This window comes from Calonectris borealis, chromosome 7 (assembly GCF_964195595.1).
Source record: "Calonectris borealis chromosome 7, bCalBor7.hap1.2, whole genome shotgun sequence".
Lineage (NCBI taxonomy): Eukaryota > Metazoa > Chordata > Aves > Procellariiformes > Procellariidae > Calonectris > Calonectris borealis.
The window spans coordinates 15402572-15421204 of NC_134318.1; the positions used below are offsets into that span (position 1 = coordinate 15402572).

Consider the following 18633-nt stretch of genomic DNA (forward strand, 5'->3'; position numbering starts at 1 on the left):
TCACAAACTGCAAAAGGACTTTTTAAGACTGCTTCTCTTGTTATCAGAAGTGCACGACTGAGTAATGAGATTGCCAAGAGAAACTGACAAACCTTGCTTTGGAAAAAAGAATCTGTTCACCAATATTGGTACTTCATACAATACTCTATAAATAGTTCCCACCCATACTTCTTGCTGCATTTTGCATTTTCAATCTCAGACATTAAGGAAATTAAGATAGGAACTTAGCATTCAGTGCAATTTGCCACAGCCCCTTGAAAAATTTCTGGGAATAGTCCTCATTTGTAATTTGCCAGTAATTTCTCACCTTTAAAATGTTAGCAATATGAATAATGATGATAATTCAGATGCAAACCAGAAATATTTTGGGCCTTCTGATGAGGATACTTTTTGGCCACAAGACCAGTGGCTTTGGAAATTTGTTAACTACTTTTCAGTGTTTACTTTTGTAGCTATCTATTACTACAGCTTTCCAGAATGCATTTCTGTTAGTCCTGGATCAGTTATTGAAATAAAGAGCTGTAGTCTGGTGGATTCTTCTGCTGTCCACATGGCTCCAGGAGTAGCTCCCCACCTGAGGATGTGATGATTTCTTCCTAGAAGGATAAAACCAATTAAAATATCATTCATAGATGTCTAAGCCTTTCCCTGTCTTCTAAGAAAAGCAACTGATAGCACTAAAGACCATCACTCCACTGTAATTGGTAACCAATTATGAATAAACGCTTGAGAAAATAAGTACAGACCAGCAAAGGGATCCTATCAACTATTCAATTTTCTTCATGCTCTCCTAACTTATGCCAGTAGTAACTTGTGCTAGTATCAAATAGTGAAATCAAACTGTGTACAAAAAAGGCTGTGATTTGTATTACCTGTAAGTTCCTACGCTATTTAAGAAAAACAGCTACAGATGCCTACAAAGGATGTTCTCAAGGGTTAATTTAACAGACATATGCCAGTCCTACTGTGCTACTTCCATAGTCATTGAGGTGAAAGAAACTTCCCCAGGCAGACTGAGCAGGAGCTCAATTTGAGTGCTCACACACAACAGTAACAGCTTTCTGACTGATTACAGAGAGGTGAAAGATATTAACCTTGCTAGGGTAAAGACAGTCGTTACAAATAGCACCTATTCTCATTAATTAAATACCCACACGCCAAGTCTGTCATTCCAGTAATTGATTACCAAGATGAATACAAAAAAAACTTACTGGAAAAGTAGAGAACCTGGTTTTTGCACTTATTTCTAGAGTAATGATAGTTCATTTTTATTTTTGTAGAAGTTTAAGATTTATAGATGCACCAAAATGAGCCAGAATACAGAATTACATTGACTAAAATAGCAATCCTTCATCTGAAAGTTTAGATCCAAGTTATGGATCTATATATGGGCCTAACATTTTCAAAACTTATCTAGTTTCTATTGAAATTCAATGGAAATTTGGTGTCTGATTTCCTTAGAACACATGCAAGCTCCCAGTCGTCGTTCCTTTCCAATCACTACATCAGACTGAGAATAAGTTCAGAAAGTTACTACTCAAATTAAATGCTTTTGAGAAGGTTATGAGGAAGTAAATATAAAGATTTAGCAATGATCTTGGATATGTTATTGCTGCTTTCCACACAGTATTTAAATGCAAATAGTAATAAGAGAAAACGCCCACTCACACCCTCTTCTATAAGAAGTTTGTTCTTCCAGCTGATGGCTACCATCCCCTTGTATCTGTCAGCTGAGTTGCTTGAGTGACCTCTTAATTTTTTTAAATCAAAATGAAGCAGTTTTAGATTAATAAGTATAAGTAACTAAAAATAGTTATGCCAGTTATGCCAGCCCTGCTTATTTTGATTGAAAGTGAAATGGACCCTCAAAGAGAAGTCCATACAACTTTTGGGGTGGGAAGTATACTCTTGCCAAAAATAGTCCTGAGGAAGCAGCAACTTTTCCAAACAATATATCAATAGCCACAAGAGAAAGTGTGCCCGCAGTGCAACCATTTACATAAAATTGCATAGTTGGTTACCAGAAGGCTTTAGGACACTTGACAATGTAGTTCACCCGAAAGGGCAGGCAGAAAAGCTTCAAAGAAAACCATGTGACAGACAGGATAAGATACCTCCTGAAGTGATTGCCAAAGAGACCTGTTTTAATATAGCTATTAAGCTAGACAGTTAAAAGAGAATTGTGTGGTGACATTAAAGGTGAACCAGTTTCTCTGATAGGCTTGCTACAGGGGGAGCTATAAACTATTATCAGGGGACACCTAAGAAAACTTTTTTTTTTTTAAATGTCAGGAACTAAAAGCCATTCTGCTTCTGACAAGTACCCTACTGCTGTGTGTAAATAGATGTGTTTCTAGTACAGTGATTGCCTAGGATGAGCTGTGATGAAAATATCGGAACACAGCTGGAGCAGAGATGGTTGGAATTGGTTGTCACCATCACCCATCTCCAGGAGCACAGAGGATACTACTTTAGCCAGAGCTCCTACATCCAATGCCTGATAATCTGCATTTGAGGTGTTGTATGTGTGCTTTTCTTTCCCTGACAAGGCCCTGGTTAGACTCTTTCCAGTTGTACTGGGTCTGGCTGAGATGGAGTTAACTTTCTTCTCAGCAGTCTGTATGGTGGTGTGTTTTGAATTTGTGGCTAAAACAGTGTTAACACACTAATGCTTTGGCTATTGCTGATCAGTGCTTGCACAGCATCAAGGCTTTCTCTTTTTCCCACTCAGCCCCTGCTGGCAGTGAGTAGGCTGGGGATAAGCGAGAAATTGGGAGGGGACACAGCCCAGCTGGTTGACCCAAACTGGCCAAAAGGATATTCTGTACCACATAATGTCATGCTCAGCAATAAAAACTGGGATAGAGGAAGAAGGGTGTGGAGGGGTTTGGCTTCCAAGGTGGCAATTAAGAGAGAATTTCATCAAATTAGGGGAGGAGGTATTTTTTGGTCAAATGTGACACCTACTATCCTCCCATGTGGAAATATAATGTCATAGTGATCTGGGAGGTGACACTAAAGCAAACCTCATTTGTCTTAACTTTTTATTTGATCTTAAAATAAAGCTACCTCTGCATGCACACATGCCAGTAGCTAAGACGGGAGAAAGAAGGTGAGGGAGAGGAGGCCAACCAAAATCTAACTTTCAGAACAAATTAATAATTTTCAGTGAACCTGAATGAGTTTGGGATTTTCTGCCCTTGATTTTTTTGTTTGTTTGGGGACTTAAAAATCCTATTTAGGAAGTAAACATCTATGTTTTTATGAAGGATATCACATTACAATCTCTGTTCCTTCATGTAATGTAAATTCTGAGAAACTCAACTTCTTTTTGTTAAGCCAATAAAACCGAAATTAATTGACTTCTACTGTACTGCTAATAACAATTGAAATGTAAGGATTACAGCTGGAAGAAATAGTGTGCAGGTTTGACTGAAGAGATTTTGCAAACTAGCTGAAATAAGAGAAAGATTTAAAAGAGAAGGGAAATTAGAAGAAAAATAATCTCTGCTTAGTGTCTGTGAGAATACTGAAAAAATTAAGAGCTGTGAAGAAAAGGAGGAGCAAAAAATTAATAGAATTAGTTTGAGACAGGAGTGAGAAAATGATAAAAAAGGAAAGGGAACTAGAAAAGAGACAATGAAGAGAAATTGTAAGTGTGGTTAAAAAAAAACAGAATTAAAACTGATGAAGATGGGGAGAGATGTAAGATGATGAAAACAACCTACGCTATCAGAAACAGTGCTACTGTTTAGTCACAGCCTGGCAACAAGAAACCCAAGTTAGAGCAAAGTAATTCAAACCCATCTAAAGTCAAAGATGAGTAGTAGATTTCTCTTGTAAGATAGTTTTGGATAATAAGGAATGACCCTTAGCATATCTCTAAAAGAGAACCCCTCTATGTTCCCTTCTTTACTGCAGGGCCCGACTCCTTTGCTTTTGCACGTTACAGCCCTCACATCAATGGTCGAAAAATGCTGAAAATTCATTGCAAGACCTTTCTATGGTATTTCCAATCCAATTTTGCACAGCAAAGAGGCTCAAAAAGTGTTAGCTCTGTCAGCTCTTATTAGTCCATTTTTAGCCCAGGAGAGCATGCATTGCGTAAGAATCTGCTTAGAAGGGGACACAAATGCATGCTGAAGCATTTGAAAGAAGGGGAAAAGCCTTCCGATCCACTGCAACAAAAGACACAAACTATGAATGTTACAGCTAGGCTTACTGTAGAGTATATATGTATATTCTTTTCCCCACTATGATTACTTCTGCTTTTCAGTGTGGTTTCAAATTACATGGTTGTTCTTTAAATTATTAATCCATTCCACTCAGCCATCGATCTCTACCTAGCAAGCGTTACCTTGTGAAAATCAATAAGGTCTGTCAGTGTTGCATGTCGGTTTGGATCTACCCCCAAGAAGCTGTAGAAATCCCCCGAAGCATCAACCAGGAAGTGTTTGAACCCGCTTTGCTGGCGATAAGACAATGCATAGCCCCAGATTTTCTCACTGATTCGCACCAGGAATGTTCCTTCAGATTTATTCATCAACAGCTCTTCTGCCTCTTGGCGGCTGATAATACCTGGCAAGAAAAAAGATCTATGCTTATGCAGATAACAGATCTGTCAAAGTAAATCAAATGCAACAAATACAGAGCAGAAGTGAAATTAAAATGGCATAACTTCAAGATTGAAATGTTTATAGGAGGAACTAGAGCTATGGAGACATTTATGCTATTTACTTCTAAAGGATAGCTATAAGAGTTTTGATGGAGTCTGGTGGGATATGCTTTTTAAGTAACTGATTTTTTTGCTTTTTCCCCATCCTTACTGCTTTTTCAAAGAAAGCGCATAAACGCAACTGCCCTATCAGACCAGCGAATTCTGTACAAGTGATCATTTAGTAGACTGGCATGGTTTGGCATTGCAATTTGTATTTGCGATACAATGCTGATATTTGCAATTGTATTGCAGTACTTCTGACTGTGTTGCCTTACAATTGTTTTATAGGTCCTAAAGAAGGAACAAAAAGCAAGTACCAGGAGAAAAAGCATTTGTCTGCTTTTGTACATCCATATACACACACATCCATAGATGCATATAGATAAATTGGAGCACAAAGAAATCAAATCTTGCAACTAACAGAGCTGCTAACAGAGGTGGGTATGTTAGATTACTTATTCACAGGCTTGCATTTCTAGGGAACATTGTCACAGAGGAAAACAAGAAACAAAGATCATAGCCCTTTCCTTCTGGGACCTTTCAGGCTTAATATCAGAGTAGTAGTCTCCTCTAGTTAAAACCTGTAGCCATGAACTAAAAGGAGTACCAACACAAAGAGAAGATTGAATGTTGTGTTTGTTGACCAGAGATGAGCTAGTCTTTACAATTCATAATGAACAACAGAGTTATGCACCTTGCTCCAGGACAAGAGAAGACAAAATTAGCTGGGGATTCTTGCAGTACATAACTGTCATCCTGTGGTCATTTTCTCTATGAGCCAACTTACCTCTCTGGACAAACTCAATCAGGGAACAAACTCTCTCCCCATATCCTGGTTACCAAGCAGTTGTTTTATAGTGAATTCATTCCTTTGCTATATGACACACTTACTTGTCAGGGCAAAAGAAGGATCACAAATTCAGATTTTCAGAGTAAGCAAGGGATAAAGTTTAACAGCAGCAGAGCTTTGAAGAACTTTCCCATTTTATTCTTCCGTGTTGGAAAAATCTTCATCTCTCTTTTTTCTTTCTGATCCTAGGACACAACACTGAAGTTGCTGGTACTTCTGCTTGAAAACAGGGTATAACAGATAAACCCTATTCTCACACCCCATGTAAAAGGTGTGATCAGAATTGCACTCAGCACTGAACTTGGTCTTATCATCCACCTAGAGAGCCTGGTTCCAATTTGTCTGGTAGGCCTAGAGGACAGTAAGCTCATGTCTCATAATTATATGTGAAATACCAGATGCTCGGTTTAATCAGGAACAGATGTTGAATTAGGCCATCCTGAATGTGAACATGGCACAAATGTCAATAAATAATATGTGTACATGTTCCAAAGTTACTCTCTGTGAAGCTAAACTTTCTCAAAACAATACTTGTAATATTTAATGGTTCTTAACTGGTTGTCATTGTAGAATCTCACACATGTCCTAGTGAGAGTTCCATGGAGTCCAAGTACTGAAAAGCCACATTGTTTTGTGGCTTTAATAATAACCATAGTCCAGGGATTACCAATTTGTACAAAGAAGGTCCTACCTGAAAGACCAAAGTTTGGGATGCTCTAATTAAGCCCACAAGGAAAATTATGCCTCTGGGAGACATAAAAAGGGACTGAGGAGGTCTGGGTCCTAAAAGCAAGCACTGTGTGATATTAGAAAAGATAGAAAAGCATCTAATCCTTTCAGGTTTTGTCTACTTGGAGGCAATTAATTTCTTTTACTTGGTGCAATGATGAACACAACGAGGGCTCAATCTCAGTGGGGCTCAGAGGTCCCTACTGAAATATCCTCAGTACTACGAAGAAACATACACATATATACTCTGCTGAATGAGGTACAGTTCTCTTATATCTCTAATATCTTAAGAATATTATATCATCTTTGCACCAGACATGCAAAACAGGCAGTAAACATGCAAACATATGCATTTGTTTAGAAACAGCATGCAACTGCTCAGCCAACAGTGTCAATTACTGCACTTTACAAAACTAAAAACAGCTTTATTGGACGAATTCCAAGATGAATTATTAAAAATTCTTGAACTCTGTTCAAATGAAAAGATAGTACTAATATGAATCCATATGATACAGCATATTATGTGAAGCTGTATCACTAGATCCCAATACCAGGTGCCACGTGCCAAGAATTACACAAAAATTGATTCTGATATCACACTATTTGTTAAGGCAAATATCCAGTCTTCTCTCAAATTGCCCTAATTTAAATATACAATGAAAGGTTTTATTAGTGATTATGATGCTTACTTCCTTGACAAATCTCGGCTAGAAATACATCTTCATGAACCATACTAACAAGCCCAGAGCATTCAATGATACAGGAAAGGATAAATACTTCCAACACCAGCAAATACTACATTAATTCCAATAATCAATATTTATACTGTAATTCTGGATTGAAACCATGCTGGTAACTTTTGGGATAGGAACTGGGTGCTGTTACAACTACCCCTTCTCTAAGCAGTGTCAGAACTGTTATGCAGCCCTTCTAGGGAATGAGATAGCGTAGACAATTTAGCACCTATAAAAATACAGTGTTTGTAAAAAAAAGAGAGTTGTAAAAAAAGAGGGTTTGTATTATACAGCGAACATTATTCTTAGGATATTTCTAGGGTTTGAATGACCATCACTATCAGGCATATAAAATGAAATTTATTTAGCATCGATTAGTTTAATGCTAAACAATCTGTTCACCTGCTCTCAACTCCCACCAGTAGAGCTAAAACACTGCAGGCTTCCACGTGATGTTATCTTCTTTGCCAGACCTTATTTTTGTTCTGGGCGCTTTATATCATTGAGGAGGTGAGAAATGCTACATTGCTCTTGGCCAAGTTCTTTTTTTGTTTTAATTCTCTTTTCCGTTAAAGATGGTGTAATAAATTATCAGCCAGCTGCTTTCTTCCCTTTTTCTCTCCTGATTCTGTTAACAGCTCATGAGAAACCATCTCTCCCCACCACCTCCTCCCTCTCTCTGCCTCCCAGTTATTTTATTTTTCTCTGGCTCAATTCTTCAGTGGATGGTGACTGCAGCAATGAAAGTCTCCCTCCACCCTTTAAAAAACGTATACAGTTCTCAAGACAACTAGAAAAAGAGTGTCACTGCTCACTCCTGAGACGGCTGTAGAGAAATAAACAACATCTGTGAAACCCCTACATGAACATTTAAGATTGTTTGAAGTGAAGTCAAGAAACTTTGGTTTCCCGAGGCTCTGATAAGAGGTTTAGAATCACCAATGCTCTTATTTGTGCTAGTTAGGATATTAATTGGAAATATTACCTGGAAAAGAAACCACTGATGCTTTGAAAGCTAATTTCCCCCTCTCTCTAATTCTTGCTAATCTCTTAAAAAAAAAAAAAAAGAAAAAAGATAACATCTTCACTTGGTGTAAAGCAACACTGTGTCAAAAGCAGTAATGCTTTCACGTAAGCACAACTTTCCAAATCAGTCATTTAAATAAATATCTCACAATTAATCAGTCTATCATTAGTATCATCATTTTAACTCGTCATGTGGCCAAATACACAATAGCCTATTTGGACAGCAGTTAGCTACCCCACTGAAACTCACTTACATCTTCTACCCATCATGCCAAATAATTTCTCTCAGAGTATACAAACTACTGTTGTCTATAACAAACTGTAAAAGAGCAGTAGGGTTTTGACTGGAAGAGGATCAAAGGTGTAACTAACTCCTCTTGAAAGCATGGAAACCCTATCAGCTGGCTCGAGTTTTAGCCCCCTGTCCCCCAAATTCACTGCATGCATCTATCACGTTACATGCATCTACCTATCCACTTTAAACATTCTAGTTTTGCAATGCTTATACACATTAACATTTTGGATTCTTAGCAAGAGAATAACATTTTGGAAGACAGTTATTTCAAATCATAGGACATTCATCATCAGCTGACATGTTCCTAATTAACAGCTTCATTTTTAAATACAGTGCCTGTAATGACAATTTGTAGATGATAGGCAAGTCTTAACATTTTTGTTGTAATTATGTTCTTTTTACTGCCACCAATCTTCCAAAAAGGAAAAAGAACATCCTAACATTTAGAGTATATTAAGCTCACGTGGGAACTGAAGAGTCCATTATGAATTTAGTGGGCACAGCTAAGAAATCTTAACGCTGCCTTCCAAGTTTACAGTAGCCTCAATAGCAGAAAATGCTATTCTGAAATATTATGCAATGACACTTCAGCTTCCCACTCTTCTCTCAGCCTTATTCTACATACATCCTTGAATGAAACTCAGGAGATGAAATACATAAATATTTGCTAAAAGAATGCCATAACAAGCATGAATCCAAACTAGAAAAGCTAATAAACTTTGCCAACAAGGCAAGACTACATACTAGAAGTCTAAAATTATTTTTTTGATTATACAGATAAAGTTACATCATGTCCATTGTTGTAATCTACCAGTGGTCTAATGTACCACGTGTAATAACAATGTCAACATATAAAGATAATTTGGCCTTTAATGATCAATATATTTTTAATATGCATATGTGCATTTATATCTGCCAAGAGGTCGATTAAGATTAGAGGGACAGCAGGTACAAACACAGCCCAGAAGCCTTCATTTACCGTTCTGCAATAGAAGCTATTTGCTTAGCTGATGTTTTCTCTTTTCATATTTTTTCATTAGCTTGATCTCAAATGCTCTAGTGCATGAGGTTTTACTCACAGAGCAAAAGCATCACAAATACTGGCATGAATAAATATTAATGACAGCATTCATGCCAAAAGTGCTTTCATGACCATTATGAAAAGCCTTCTATTTCATGCAAAATTGATTTGTTGAACAATTATGAATATTCACAGATAATCAATGAAGAGGAAAGAGACTTATCCTGTTTATACAACTTAAGACATCTAACCAGTGAAGTGTGTGATTTAGGTCACCAACCAAAATTAGGAGCAGGATCCAAAACACAGAGAAGGCAGTACGGTATCTCTTTTGTTTTCAATGGGATTAGATCAAAGCTGATATGAATACAAATATTCCTGGCAGTCATTACATGAATAATTCACATGCTAAAGGTCATACAGACACATTACACCTAGACCAAGGGTAAACAATAAACAAATGAATAAACACAAAGAATTATGAGGAATTAGCAGATACCTCCCGAATAATGTAAAGGACTATATTTGTCCAATTATACAGGCAGATCTAAACAGTAATTTGAAAGACAGTGATAAAATGGCACAAGGTTTAGGAGGATCAGTTTGCTAAGCACCAGCCAATCCCTTCCATTTTTTGGAACTGAAAAACTGAGCTAGACAGACATACTACTATAACTACACCATTTGGAATAAAATGTTTCCCAAAGGGAAATAAACAAGAGAATTTTTTAAAAAATTCCAAATAAATTTCCTCTCTCTCAGACTTAATTTGAGAGTCAAAAGTTGGATTACACCTCACCTTGCAAGAAAGCTGAAACAAATTTCAGAACAAACTGCTATAAAAGTCTGAAAATAAATTTGTATAGAACAAATTTGAGGGTCTCGAGTATTTTTAATCAAAACAGAAAAGTTCCAGTTTGAGGAGAGGAAAATACATCATAGGTTTTTCTGCCTACATCGTTATAATAGTAAAAATCACGTAGTTGGAAGTAAAGACTCAACCTACTTGGGACCAAAATATGAATAAAGGCAATCAGTTTTGAAAGAAATAATCAGGAAAGTAAACAGAAATTCAGAAGGGATTAATCCAACTGCTGCCAGTATGGTTTAGCTAACAGCCTGTGTTAGCATGCCAGCATTAACATAAACCACTGTCAGGAAGGGCAACAACAGCTTGTAAGAACACTAGTCTATGAACCTAATGGAGCGGGTCATAGATTTTAGAGCCCACAGCAAAGGAAGATATACACAAGGAACAAACACAAGCTAAGATGAAAACTGAAGCTGGGGAACTAAGGTTTGGAATAAATCTGTCCTTTTTTAGATCCCATAATAAGGTGGGACAGTAAAGGCTTGAAACAAATGTTCAAATGCATGATACTAGCAACCAGCTGTGGTCTAGGAGAAGGTGAAAAATCCAGCTCCTTCAACCACTCAGAAAGATCAAAAGCATAAAAGCAGGGAAGACGAAGTGATTGCTTTCCTGCAGTGCAAGAACTAGAGCAGCTATAGTTTATGCTCTCAAGGAAAAGCAGTCTCTACATCACTCAAAGCGATAGTTTTCTCAGGTTGACTTTTTCAATTCTCTCCCACAGGTGCAAGTCTGTATGTGGACTCTTAAGCTGACTGAGCATACTTATGATTGTTCATTGGGAAGGACACAATTAATCTACAAAACTATGATGTCTAGAATGAATACTTTATGTTATCCTTGAGACTACTGATGCCATGTATAATTTAAAGAACACTTATCAGTTATGGTGGTTTATGGACTGAGCTGCAACTGAAATAGCCAAAGGATAATGTACATATCTAGGTCATACCTTGTCACTTCTCCACCATTTACAGCAGGAGTAGCATGCACAATTAAATACATGCACAAATATTTGCAGCAATAGGATCTTACAGTGTGCCACTCTATTACAAAGGTTTCATCCTCTCCTTCTCCTTCCTTTTAGTCACAATACTTTTTTGGACAGTGCAACAAATAAATAGTGAAAGAAGAGATCAATAGTATTGTGTGAGAAAAGCTATGGCTGAGAGATAACAATAGCTCTGCCTCTGCTATTTCAGAATAGAAGCAATAAAGACTGAAAAGCAAAGCAAGGGAGTAAATCAAAGATGGCTGGTAATAGAAACAAAGCTGTTGAAGCTATTCACCATCTGTTGTTAATGCAGGATAAACTCAGATGGGACTAGATCTTCAAAAGAGTTCTGTTCCCATTTAGGCATCAAAATAAATGGCCAGGTTTTTTAAAAAAAAAAAAAAACCACACAAAAACAACAACCAGCAAAACAGCACAATAACTGTTGGTTTTTTTTTTTTTTTCAAAACCTGGCCACAAGTGACATGGCAAGAACCCAAGAGCCAAGGGTTGCTGAGTTCCTATGAAATGCTTTTCCTACTTACAGCTGGTGAGAATGCAGATATTTCATGCTGTGCTGCATGTTGGTAATCTGATTTAAGTCCTAGTAAATAGCACAGTATCCATAAACGTTCCTAAGTAAGGGGCTATAGGCCTCTGTGCTGATAATAGAGAAAGGATGTGCAATAGGTCACAAAAAGCAAAACCTAAAATATGAGTAAATAAACTAAAACTTTCCTGTCTGCATAGAACTGCGATGGAAGGCAAAGCTGGGATGTATTTAGAAATCACAGGCAAAATGCACATTTGAAATACACTGTCCGTGTCACAGATAGGTTATCTGAGTATGCAGTGGTCAGTACGGTAGTGGCCTCCTCTCTGAGCTACATAGGCGAAGTGAAGAGACACTGGTTAGGGAGCCTTTGGAGAAACCTTTCTTTGTTCCACATTTACCACCTTTTCTTCTGTGCAAGCTCAGTAGCAATGCATGCAGTAACATACCTAAGATGGAGATTAATCTGTGCTGTTGAAAGGTGAGCAGGAATCCATTATCCATTCTTCACCATTCCTCTCCTTTATAACCATCCTTGTACATTTAAGATATACGCAGAATTGGAAAACAACACATCAGTGAATCTCAGCTACTTCCCCAGTGGGCCTTGCTCAGTATGGAAAGTATGCTTTGGGCTACGTACAGACATGTATAGAAAACCAAGGCCCAGAAGAATAATGTTTTTCAGATGGCAAGAGACCATTTAGGCAAGGGTGAAGCATAATAATAATGCACCATGCCCTAAACAAGCTCTCCTTGAAGACTTATGTGGTGCATAGGACTATCTTGAGCCTCTCTACACAGGAGAAATTCACCAAGGAAAAGTACCATATATAAAAATATATAGGCCTGTTTTGTTGGGTTCCCCCCCCCCTTTTTTTTTTTTTAATAATATGGATTCCTCTCTCTGTTCTGTCAGGATAAAGCAGTTCTTAGAATAAAGAAAACTCAGACCTCAGAAGCTTTCTTAATTCCCTAAGGCTGAGATTCCTTAAAGCAATTAAAAACCTACTGAAATTCTGAAGGAAATGGGTGCCTTACTCCCATGGGAATCTTTGAAAATCCTATCTAAATGAGTAATGCAGTTATAATGGGTATTTTTCTTCAGGTTTACAGAAAATCAGATGTGCTACATCCATTGTTGCCAGTGTGGCTCACAGTTAATTCCCTATGCACTGTGCAGAAAATATACCCCTTAATTGTCTCCTTTAAAATTCCTTCTATATTCAAACTATCAAATACTGTAAAAACCCTTTATACTCACTGTCAAAATATTTACACCATATTCACTAACAAGCAGTGCAGCACATAAAAGATAGGCATTTGCATTACTTGTCTGAATACAACACTGGCATAATAGAGCTATAAATTTTTCTGTTAATGTCTCCTCAAAGCATAGCGTTGGTTTCTTTCTTTCCTTCCTTCCAGATCAGCCTATAGAATGCATTAGCCAGGAGGAAAACAAAGATTTCAAAGTCTCTCTTCACTTTGTATATTAATTGTCACCTACCAGAGGAGAATAGTTATCACAGAAGACCTTTAACCTTTTGTCTCATATATATATTTCTTGATTTTTTTCTTTAGAGATGGGTTCTTCTGACCTGAGATCCCTGCATTAAACCTCTGTTATTATCCTTTAATTTTTGTGAGTTCTCTTCTCATCTGAACAGCATCTGAAAAGAAGTTAATTTAAAAAAACAGGAACAGTTCACCATTCCGTTTTCAGTAGTTTCTCAAACTACATTCTCTGTGTGTAGTTTACCATGTATGATCAGTAAATTGACAGAAATTTAGGGGCAAAAATATTTAATTTTGTATTGTTTTCACCGACTAAAGTTGGAAGCCTCTATGTTCTAGTAAAGTCAATGGAAGATTAACAACAGGGAGGTTTCAAGCACCTAAACAGGATGCCTTACATAAACAGTACAAATATTCTTGAAAATCATGTTTTTTTCTTTGCTGATAGGATGACTGGAAAATAAGAAAGTGGGTTTTTTTAAAAAAAAAAATCAGTAAATACTTCCAGGCCTATATAAGCACCCTAGACGCTGTTATAGATAGTTGACTTTTCCTGCAAATAGCATGGAAAATAAGCGTATTCATGAGGGTGTCTGCAAACTCCAAATAAGAAACAAACATGCTTTGAGAAAATACCAGTACACTAATCTAAATAGGGAACTTTGTTACAAACATTATTCCTGCAGGATGCATTCACCTCCTTACAATACAGATGGGATTGAATTTTTATTTCTATTATGTGTGAAAAAGATAGCCAACTATACAGACTATCAATAAACTTTTTGATAGGTGCGTGATGTGACACATGCAAAGTAGATATTAAGACCTTACTGTATCTTCTGAAACATTAAAATTTGCTTAATCAGTAAAGCACACAGAAATACCTCACTAGAGCAGCCTGACAGGGCTAGAAATAGTACAGTGGTGTAACACAAAAACACTCTTGAGCAAAGAAGCTCATTTAAGCTCTGATCCTGGTCCAGCAAAGATAAACACATCTGTTCTGGTACAATAGTCACTGATATTGTGTTTTGTGTGAAAATTGAAAAGCATGGCAGTTTCTTAGAAGGTTAGTGGCCAGTATTCACCATCCTTTCTCCAGGCAGACAAAATATTTGCATTCATTCAGTCTATGTCTTGCAAGCAACAGAGGAAAAAGAAAGGGAAATTCTAGCTTGTGGGCATCATTTGCAAGCACTTCTTAACCACTTCATTTGTTTACATTACTCACCTTGTTACTTCTCGTTTAAATTCTCAAATTTTGCTGAATTTGAAAGTGAGAGAGAAAATCTTCTGGTATGCAAATAAGATCTAAATCAAGGAAGAAGATGAGAAAGCTGATCTGTGAGAGAAGCGGATGAGAGAGCAAAAGCCCTCCTGGGATCTACTTATGTTCTCGTAACTCCAGCCTTGTTCCTCCTAAATACTTCTGAGGGCAGCATGGGCATGAAAAAACATGGAAGACTGAGCTTTTACTAAACCAATTGCACAAAACAAAATAAAGCCCACAGTGAGATTTTTGTTTGCTTTAGATTTCTGTTTGCTTTAGATTTCTGTAAAAAGGCAAAGTAGAAGAATTAGTTAAAGGTAGTCTCTTTGTAGCCCCTTCCTGGCTTTGTACAGTGAGGCAACACTGCCAGATGACACTCCAGGGGGAACACATGGACCAAAGACAAGAACAGTGCATGGAAAAGCACTACTACTAAATAGCTTTGGCTGGGATGACATTCCTGCAGAGACACGGTTTCAAAGAGCCCATTACTGGCTGATGGATAGCTGCTGAAGGAGAGTTGGGAGGTACAGTTCTGAACACACAGAAACTGAGAAAAGTTTGTGAGGTTGGGGGGAATTCTTTCTTGAATCAAAGGCTCCTTTAAAAATGAATTTAAAGAAATATTCATATAAAAGTAGAAATTATTTGCAATTCAAAAATCATCAATCACTGGACAATTTAAACAGTGAAGGCATTAGAATCAGAACTGAGTTGAAGTTCTCTGATTTGCCATGCAAGCTGCATTTGGAACTTAAAACTCTACACACCAGCTCACTTAGTGCATGTAAATGTCACCATTTCCCACTTTCTGCAAGTGGAAGACAAGTATGAAAAATTGTGAGTCTTAGAGAGCGTTTTTGAAAAAAACCATGTCTCATCAGATTTTTATCAACTTGCCGCTTCTCCCTTCACTCAAATATATATGTACATTTAACCACCAAGGTTTTCTTTGAAAACCAGTGCCAGGAGAAATACTTGTGCTTGCAAATCACCAGGTGTTTAATCTCAACAAGAAAGACAAGTCAAGCTCAAAACTTCTACCTAGAAGGATAAACTATGCAATCCTTTAAAACAGCATACATATTTTACTAGCTCCAAAATAAGCATTACTGACTGGAGTGTGGAATACTTTAAAAAACATGTAATTCCATACGCACTATTTAAAAAATTAAATGCTAAAAAATATACAATATATTTATTTTAGCACCAGGTTCTGCTTCAGTACTACACATTTTAATATACTGATGTTTCTTAAGGAGTAAGATGCTTCTTTCTGTCCTCAAATAATTTTGACATAAGAAAAACACAATATGCTAAAACCACTTATATATGGTTTCACTTACAGTTTTACAGTATTGATATGTAAATCATCTTTGATGCTTCCGAATTGTGAATACATGGATGCTTAGGCAAACAATCATTCACGTTTGCAAATGCAGACTGGATCCTTTGCGTAACCAGCCCCTCTTCTAAAAAGTGGTTGGTGACACATTATACCGATTTTTCCATCATGTAATTGAGTACAGAAAATACAGAGAAATTAAAAAATCAGGCCCTTGTCCACAGAGACTGGACTGAGACAACCAGCTGCCAAAAAGCTTTCTAATCATAATAGTAATAAATTACTGAGAATTGTAATATGCTTTCAGATCTCAAAAGAAGTAAGTAAAACACCAACATTAAGTCCTAGTGCAGTTCTCCTGTTCCACTATTGCCGTAGCTGTAAATACCTATGAAACATAGCCACTGGATATACTAAATTAAGAAAAGGAACAAATTACTTAGATAATAGGAAGCTACTGGCAAATTTCATCAAGCCAAGTGAGAAGTAGCAAAATGAACAAGAAGAAGATTCTTAAATCATGAGTTAATTGCGCTGGAGGCTGCATGATGCAGAGATTGACTATAAAAAGACAAACAAAAGCAAAGCAGCCCTATATATATCACCACATTTAATGGGTACTCCTGCCTTTATCAGAGCATCTCCAAGAACCACACAAAAAACCCAGGAGGGAAAAACAGCGCATTCAGTCATGAGCTAAATTATAAAAAACCTGCAATTTTTAATGGTTAAAACTCAGAGAAAATCAGCAGTGCCACTTTCTCAAGCTCATCCCTAGAGAAGAAAAAAAAAAAAAGCAGTCATTCTCAGGCATTCTTTCCTTTTCCACATTGCCATAAAGCTTGTCAATATGTCTTGTATAAAAGCAGTATAATTTCTTTATTACAAAAAAAAAGTACGTTTAAGAATATCTTCAATACATACTTAAGTTTTTTATAATTTTGGCGAATTAAGATAAAGCCCAACACTTCAAAATTGGACTTAGAAATTGAACTTACTGGCTTTATTAGAGGGTTGACATATTTTATTTGGGTGCAATAAAGCAACCAAAAATATAGATTACAGCTTCAGGCAAACAGGAAATATACCCTAATCCTATTTAGAATGAAACTTAAAAAAAAAAAAAAATGAGATTTACGGAAAGAAAGCACATTTTAAGAACATCTGAAGAACAGTGATAATGCTAGTGGTATAAGAAGGAAGACAACTGGATTGGCTTTAGACTAGCAGGTGTCACTGATATTTCTATGGATCCAAATAGTTTTCTATACAATGCAGCAGAAATAATATTGAATAAATACTTAAATTACTTTCCATAAAGGCAATTCATTTGCAGTTCTACCTAAACCAAACAAGCTTCACTATTACTACTGTGAAACAGAGAAGTAAGATTTTGACATGAGTAAGGACTATCAGATATTTAAAATCTGCTTGTATGTAAACTGAAAACCAAATCTCTCCATATACATCCATACTTAGCAAGTTTTATGCAAATGTCAAATTTCTGTGAACAAACATCTTGAATAATGTAACACAAATGCACGGCTGTGTGGGAAAGGTTTTGTAATTCTACTGGTTAACAACAGAGAAGTGGTATTTAGGTTGACCATGTTTTTGAGCATTAGGAATGTTCAGAGCCTTCTTCGAGAGTCCTCCTGGTATATTGCTAGTTTAAATGGCTTTATTTTATGCTAGTATTGATTTGTCATTCAGTACATTGGGAATGCATTATGAATACAACTTCATTAATTTAGTGGTCTCGCTGTAAGAGCATTTGCCCAATGAATGGACACTGAAATGTGTAGAATTTAATTGAGTTACATGGTAGTAAACAAAATATCACATTACAGCCTCTGACAAGCTGCTAATTTGCTAGAGTTCGTAATGTTTTCCACTGGCCTTTTTGTATCGATACTGATTTGTATTGATGTACCTATGCTCTTTTAATTTGCTTTTTATCTGAGTATATGGAAGTTAGATTTTGGTTCTTCATTGCATCCAAGACGACTCATTAAACCTCTAGTTCGACCTCCAGCTCCATAAGCAATGAGAGTTGACTTTTTGATTCTGGGGTCCATTCTACATCAGCCCTAGGAAGGCAGCCCAAGGCTCATTCAGGTGAGTAGGGACCGGAATGGCAGCGTCACTAGGGTGCATCTTCCCGTGGTATGTTTCCTTATACCTTATGGCATAGCTGAGGGTTGCTCTATGCTCCTGGCATGAAACTCTTAGTTTCAGGAAGAACCTGGACTATTGTTATAAATTCGGTCCACAGTTTATAGCCAATTTGACACACTATCATGAGGACACTGAGTAGATATCAGCTGATAATGGCAATGATATAGCGCAATTGGCTCTGCAATCACCGCAGGAATTTGTGAATATAAGGTATAAAAACTTTTCAGGAGGCTTTAATGATAATGTTCTTGATTGTGAATTAGAAGAAAAGCAGTTGAATACATTCTCAATTTGTTTTTAAATAATTAAAAAACCCTTGGTTATTAACAAAAATACATCCCACACTCAAAATTAACCGATCAACCGTTCTCTTTTTTATAATGAAATTAATAGATCCAAAAAGTAGGAAAACTTTACATGTATACAAATACATGCGTGTGCCTATGGTCTTCAAAAGCACATATATCTTACAGCTTACTTAGAACACTATAATCTCATAGGTGTTGAAGAAGCTGTCAAGATACATTTTCCA

At 36.8% G+C, this 18633-nt stretch overlaps 1 protein-coding gene across 1 annotated transcript in view; it reads right to left on the reverse strand.

Annotated features, from left to right (window-relative positions):
* Positions 1–474: 474 nt before the first annotated feature.
* The window catches only part of SH2D4B (SH2 domain containing 4B), a 66453-nt gene continuing 48294 nt past the window's right edge, over positions 475–18633 (reverse strand). The window contains exons 7-8 of the mRNA XM_075154343.1: positions 4358–4578; positions 475–596 (exon numbers count right to left, since the gene is read on the reverse strand). Coding sequence (XP_075010444.1) covers positions 504–596; positions 4358–4578 — 314 coding nt within the window. The 3' untranslated portion in view covers positions 475–503. The remainder of the gene's footprint in view (positions 597–4357; positions 4579–18633) is intronic.